The sequence below is a fragment of the Berghia stephanieae genome, chromosome 9 (assembly GCF_034508935.2).
Source record: "Berghia stephanieae isolate SIO BIC M18660-M18661 chromosome 9, UCSD_Bste_1.3, whole genome shotgun sequence".
Lineage (NCBI taxonomy): Eukaryota > Metazoa > Mollusca > Gastropoda > Nudibranchia > Aeolidiidae > Berghia > Berghia stephanieae.
In genome coordinates, this window is record NC_088368.1 from 5,226,621 (window position 1) to 5,234,120 (window position 7,500).

The 7,500-nt window shown below is 42.3% G+C and overlaps 1 protein-coding gene across 1 annotated transcript in view; it reads right to left on the bottom strand.

Moving 5' to 3' along the window:
- LOC144979555 (glycosaminoglycan xylosylkinase-like) overlaps positions 1-7,500 on the bottom strand; it is a 66,938-nt gene that overhangs the window by 57,189 nt on the left and 2,249 nt on the right. Inside the window, exon 2 of the mRNA XM_078926283.1 lies at positions 6,628-6,757. Within this exon, the coding sequence (XP_078782409.1) occupies positions 6,628-6,757 (130 nt within the window). The remainder of the gene's footprint in view (positions 1-6,627; positions 6,758-7,500) is intronic.

The following is a 7,500-nucleotide window of genomic DNA, read 5'->3' on the forward strand; positions in this document are numbered from 1 at the left end:
CAAAGGTGTAAATTCCGGTCGACCGTCACGAAACCATCCCGGGTATCGAGCCAACGAGCCACATGAGCTGCTCGCCCCGGTGTGTGACTAAATTTGATCCAAACCCGGTGCCCGAATAGCAGCCCTATCCCGGGCGCCACACTATTGTCCTTATGTCGAGTCCCAATCAGTCCCGTCAATGGCGAAGCGGTCTGCCGCCTAGCCAAATAATACCGCGTTCGTGTCGCCAGGGTCGTCGGCACGTCCGAGAAAAAAGCAAACGTCCCATGCATCAATCGATTCGCGGCCTGCCGATCGGAAAATGCGACGGCGGGGATGGCGAGCTGACGCGTATATTGTCCCTGAACGTCGAGAGCCAGAGTATGGCAAAAAATGAGCTTTTATCAAAGCTATTGGCCGTTCATTGCGTTGATATCCTCCTTTTACAGGAGACCCACCTTTATTCAGGCGCGCAATCTTCCCGATTCCAGATCCCAGGCTATACGGTGGTCCAACGCGAGGACACCTCGAGGCTCAAAGGAGGGGTTAGCGTTTACGCTAAAGAGCCATCGAAGGTAAGGGTCATTGAGAGCGTAACGGACAGCAATGGGGTGAACCGAATTTCCGTGGAAGTAGGTGGACTGTGTTTGCATAATATATACAAACCACCTAGAGCGACTTGGACTACACCACCGGTACCGGTGGTCAGCCATCCTTCCATCTGTCTGGGAGACTTTAATAGCCACCATCACGAATGGGGCTACCGAGACTGCAATGAGGCAGGAAGACAACTCCGCTCATGGATGGACTGTAATGATCTACACCTAGTGTACGATCCTACAGCCAAGGGTACCTTCCGGGGTACCCGCCATAAGAAGGAGTATACTCCAGACCTCACCCTCGTAACGAAAGGCGCGAACGGTGAACCGTTGCAGGTGAAGCGGACAGTCCTCGGGGACTTTCCGCATAGCCAGCACAGGCCGGTTCTTGTCACAGCTGGGGTGACAATACCGAGGGTGCAGTCTCTCCCACTTTGCAGATGGAATTTCAGGAAGGCTGACTGGGAGGAATTCAGTTCCTATATCGAGCAGGTCTGCCCTGCCATTCCTCCCAAGTCCAAGAATATAACCAGATTTAGTAGGCTACTGGTTAAGAGCGCTCAACGCTCTATTCCACGGGGCAAACGGAAATTCTACACCCCTTGCTGGACAGCAGAGTCGGAAGAGCTGTACCGAGAGTACCAGCAGACCCAGTCCCAGGACACAGCCGATAGACTACTCCAGTCTCTGGCAGAGGGAAGGAAGCAACGGTGGCAGGAGACCGTGGAAAGTCTCGACTTTACACACTCCAGCCGCCACGCTTGGCGTTTGATAAAGAAATTGGACCCAGATCGGAATTACGCGAAGGCTGCACCGGAATGCGAGGCAGACACAATTGCCAAGAATATTAAGAACCGTAGCAAGCGGGTCCCTAATCAGGCTTTTGAGCGCGGTGTCCGCAAGGCGTACCGTACGATTTTGGACTCGCTACCTGCGGAGGAGTCGGACTGGACGGCCCCGTTCAGTCCCCGAGAAGTGGGTGCAGCCATTAGCGAAGTGAAGAACGGCAAAGCAGCTGGGATAGATGGTGTATATCCCGATATGGTGACGCATCTGGGCCCCAGGGCACGGGCCTGGCTAGCAGAGGCAATGTCTGACATCCTTGCAAACGGAAAGCTTCCACAAGTGTGGAAGCATGCGAAGATAGTTGCCATCCTGAAGCCAGGGAAGCCGGCGAAGGAGGCAGACAGTTACAGACCCATATCGCTGCTGAGCTGTCTTTACAAATTGTTGGAGCGTGTTCTATTAAACCGATGGGGGCCGGTCCTAGACGCTGCCCTGCCACCTGAGCAGGCAGGCTTCAGGGAAGGGAGGTGCACCACGGAGCAGGTCATTGCCCTTACAGAGCATATTGAGCACGGGTTCGAGAGAAAACAGCAAACAGGTGCTGTGTTTATAGACCTATCAGCGGCGTACGATACGGTCTGGTGCGATGGGTTAATGCTCAAACTTGCAAAAATCATAAGGTGCAAAAAGACCTTGAAGTTGTTCTCTTCGATCTTAGGGGAAAGGCAATTCCACGTCGCGCTGGGAGACGTCACGAGCAAAGTTAGGAAATTGAAGAATGGGGTCCCTCAGGGGTCGGTACTTGCGCCAATGTTGTTTAACGTTTACATTAGCGATATGCCGAACACTTCCTCCCTGAGGCTGGGATACGCAGACGACTGGGCACTCGTTACTCAGAGTAAAGTGTGGACCCGTCTCGAGAGCGTACTCAGCGAGGACGTCACCAGACTCAAATCCTACTTTGACAAGTGGTACCTGAAGATGAACACTTCAAAAACCGTGGCCACTGCATTTCACTTATGCAGTGGTTGGCACACCCGTAAACTGAATGTCCTAGTCGGGGACCAGCCACTCCCATATGAGCCGCGTCCAAAATACCTAGGGGTGACGCTGGATCGCAGCCTTACCTATCGGGTTCATCTCGAAGGGGTTGCCCGGAAGATAGAGAAGCGGAATAGTCTTCTGAGGAAGCTGGCGGGATCGACTTGGGGCGCTAGCCAAGCGCTCCTGAGAACATCCGCCCTGGCACTATGCTATTCCACCGCGGAGTATTGCGCTCCAGTGTGGGGTAGAAGCAGAAACGTTGAGAAGGTGGATGTAAAACTTCGCAAGTCGATGCACATAGTGTCGGGAACGCTAGCAACAACCCCTAGAGAATGGGGCCCGGTGATGGCAGCGATCCAGCCCCCCGATGTCCGGAGGGAGACCATTACGGGAAACTGGCTGAGTAAGATCAAAGAGAGAGGGAATGGGGATACCCCTCACATGCGCATAATGAACGGTGCCCCCGTTTCGAGCCGAAATAAGTCCCGGCAACCCTTGTACGCAGAATCCCTGACTACGGACAGAGCTGCACATACGAGATGGAAGTCGGTTTGGACGAATTCAATCCCTCGTGGGGGCGGGGACCTACACTCCTCTAAGCTTGGTGAGAAGTTGCCAGGCTTTGATACCAGTAAGAGGAGACACTGGGTAGCTGCGAATCGGCTTCGGTCGAGGAGCTGCCCAACGGCCGGTGCGTTACATCAGTGGGGTCTAACTTCCTGTCCTTTATGTCCACGCTGTGGGCAAGAACCCGAAACGGCAGAGCATCTAGTCGAAAGGTGTGTTGTGACGATGCTACCAGGCGGGTTCGCGACGGTGCACGAATGCGGACCGGACTTTGCTGATTGGGTCGATCGTCATAACATAATAGTGTGAACCATAAGAAGCTGCTGCCAGCGCCGGGGTCATGGATGGTTTGTTTACACACAAACTGGATGTTGATTCGCTGAGCTAGAATTTACTCACGTATTAGGTGTCAACATCATCGATAGAAATAAACTATATATTATATTTTTGTATAAGTGAGGAGACTGAATACAGTGTTTTAGAATGCAAAAAAAAATTAGAATTCATATTTTGGATAGATTGACCATTTTAAAGAGGAATAGTAGAGAGAAACCGACGTGTACTTATATGCAGGTTTAATCAACCAAAATGTTAGGGCCCCTTTCTTGTAATGCAAATACCTTCAAATATTGTCCATTACAGTAATGTTTTGTTTTTGTTTTTCTTTATTTTTTTTTATTTTTTTTTTTTTTTTTTTTTTTTTTTTTTTTTTTTGGGGGGGGGGGGGGGGGGGTTGTTATCAGAACTACAAATAAAAGCTCGTCGAAAGAATAGATATAGTCTGAGAGAAACGCAAAGCAAAGGGAACACAAGAAATGATAAAGCAAGAGAAGGAAGAGTGGGGGGGGGGGGGGGGATGAATAAAAAGAAAGAGACGACTGGCATACGGAAAGAACCGAGGAAATACATTATTGGAATACAGAAATTTTGGGATAGAGAAAACAGACAATAATGTAGCTTTACTTTCATATAAATGAATGGATGGATTATAAGATAGACAGGACAATGTGATTAGTGAATGGGTGGATGTACGCTACGGTTTTAAAGTGGGGTGTATAGACAATAATGTAGGATCAATAGCTTTACTTTCGTATAAATGAATGGATGGATAATAAGATAGACAGGACAAAGTGGTGAGTGAATGGATGGATGAAGGCTACGGTGTATTAAAGTGGGATGTATAGACGAAAAGATATGAGTACAGAGAGAAAGAAAGAGGGGGGAGTGGGCAGAGGAGGGAGGGGAGAAGGGGAGAAAAGGCAAATAAATAATGTAAGATCAATAACATTCGGGTAAATCGGCGTGTGCATATATGAAGGTCTGACACCCGAACGCAATTATAAGCCTAGTTTAACATTGTTATAATGAACAATATTTTGCGTCATTTAGAAAAAACAAATTCCATTACAACAATGAGCCCATAATTAATTGGGTTATCTGCAAATAATTGACACGAAGGGATAAATGAATGGATGATTAACATGATGTAAGATGGGATATAGGGGTGAACAAAAATAAGAAGAAAAAAAATAATAAAAAATAAATAAAAACAAAAACAGAAAAGATCAAAAACAAAAAGATAGCAACAAAAAATGTGACTCTTGCAGTCCTCGTCATCAGCGGTCGTTCTCTAATTAAAGCAAACAGTGTTTTACTTGAAATATGGAGGATCAAATGAGTCGGGGCTAAGTTTAAACAAAAAAAAAAAAACAAAAAAAAAAAACAAAAACAAAAAAAACACACACACACACACACACACACCAAAGAAACAACAACAAAAAATCCCAACAACAACATCAACAACAGCAAAACATGACATCATACCCGGGTCCTATGATATTCAGGTCAGTCATATATATATATAATTTAAAATGGTTTACATAGTATAAAGTCAAACAGTGGGAGGCTGGCTGGAAGGGAGGGAAGAGGAGGTAGTGGGACAAAAGCTTTATTGAAACATCAGCGTGGTTGTGATATAGTGCTATTCAATATTCAATCATCTAATGGATGAAAATACCCGCATATAAGCACTATCCATATATATATATATATATATATATATATATATATATGAGTGTTGGTGGATACTTGTAGGTACGAAAGTGCTCGATAATGGTGGTTAGAGCTAATAAAGAATGCAAATTTTCACTCACATTTTTGTGGCCGAGACGACTTGTTTCTGTGTTTTTTACACTTCTTCAGTATACAATGGATTACGCCGACTGAAGAAGTGTAAAAAACACAGAAACGAGTCGTCTCGGCCACAAAAATGTGAGTGAAAATTTGCATTCTATATTATATATATATATATATATATATATATATATATATATATATATATATATATATATATATATATATATATATATATATATATATATATATATATATTATATATATATATATATTTATATATATATATATATATATATATATATATATATATATACATATATATAAATATAAATACGTCCATTAAAATATTCTTTAAGACCTCTTTGCTCCAGGATCAGTGTGTATCTTAACTCAATAGGTGATGGGAGACAACTCAGATAAACAATATTTCAAACATAATGTGCAGTAAAATTCTGAGTTCCATATGATATATTAAGTGAATTTGATCAACAAATTCGGTTCTATAATGAAAACTGAAGGATTTTCTTACGATGTTGCAATGATGATAAATTGTCTCATAAAGGTCCCATAGCAGGTGCCAAAAAGTGGTTTTATATTGGAAGTGGGAGATCGATCTTTTAAATACCAAGCATCAACAATCTGAAATATAATTTATCACGGGGGAGCTTAAAGAGACGACCATGGGTCAAAGTTGGCAACGGTCACTTTGCCTGAAAGTGTTGAATGCTATGCACACCAAAACCTGAAAGAATCCAATGACCCACCAAGCAGGTATTCAACAAAATTATGTAACACTTACAAAATCACCAAATATAAAAATGACTTTGATAGTTAATGAAGCTGTGTTATTGTTGACAGTGATGGTTTTGAAGTTACTGGCTGTGTTGATAGTGGTGATGATCTGGTGGTGGTGGTAGCTGAAGTAGCACTGGTGGTGGCATTACCAGTAGTGGTGATAATGATGATCATGATTATAACGACGATGATGATGATGATGAGGAGGAGGAGGAGGAGGATGAGAAGGAGAAGAGGATGAGGATAAACTTTTTGCCTTGAGCTTCGGAATTTCTCTCCCCCTCCAACAGCCAATCTATTTTTTTTTTAAATATTGAAGATTACTTCTATTTATATCCCATTGTCAATACAGCTTTATTAATCCTCTTCAATAGAATAAAACTGAGATGATAATTAATTATAAATCTAAATACATTTCCTTGATTCAAAACACAAACGTTTCAAATAATGACAATCCTCTAAAAGCAAGCTGCTTTGCTATTATTATAATCATTTTAACACATAATAAAATTTGTAATAATAATAATGATCTGAGTAATTTGCCTCTTACCATCATTTAAAACATTATTAACCTCCCCTGGATATTTGGACTTAAAGTTCAGATGCCGAGTGTCATCACAAAGCTTCACTTTGACAAGTAATGGGGGGGGGGGGGTTCATATAGTATATGACAGTTTATAATTTTATAATAATGAAATGAAAATAATGGTCAAGCACTCACCAAGCTCTGGAGGATTCTCTGGATGAATTTCCCTTGCCGAGACCCATCCCCCTGCCACCTCCCATGGTGATCGCCCATACAAATTATTATTGTAAAGGGGCGTGAAGCGATCAGACATTGACTTGATCACCTGTGGAAGATGGTGAATTTTTTGTATAATTTTAAGATACAAATTACATAATTTTTATGGGGAAAATAAAATCTAAAATACATATATGAATTAATTGTCCCTTCTTTTGATTTAGAATAAATGAAAGCTTTGGGTTGCTAGTTGAGAAAGAAAAAAGCTACAGATATTTCCCTAATTTTGAACTGCAGATACTGGCAACAAATAATTGCAAAACTCTTTGTCTTTCCTTGAAATCCATGTGTAAGGCATTTTGTACACATTATTTCATTCCATTCAGGGCTGATAAGAGGTAGTCCTCAAACAAAAAACATGCACACAGGATACAAATATACGACTTAATTAAATTATGTAAACTTGATGCAATATCATTTGCTGCGAGAATTAAACAAAGTAATGTAAAGGGAAGTGTTTGAGGTGAGCCGTTTGTGGTGAGCATGTGAGCACTTCAAAACCATCCATACTAAAAGCATTAGTTATTTTGAAAATGTTTGACTGGTTTTTATTCCCAATTTTCTCCGATATGTCAGGTATATATATATAATATTTATCACTGTCGTTACTCTGAGTGAACAAAGCCTATTTCTGTCTCATATAAGATAAGCTGTACGTAAATCATCCATTTTTTAAAGCAACTATTGAAATCATTTAAAGAGTAAACCCTGAAACAATCAACTGATGATGATGATGTTGTTGTTGTTGTTGATGCCGTTTTTAGTTTGTTTTTTTTTGTTTATTTTTCGATG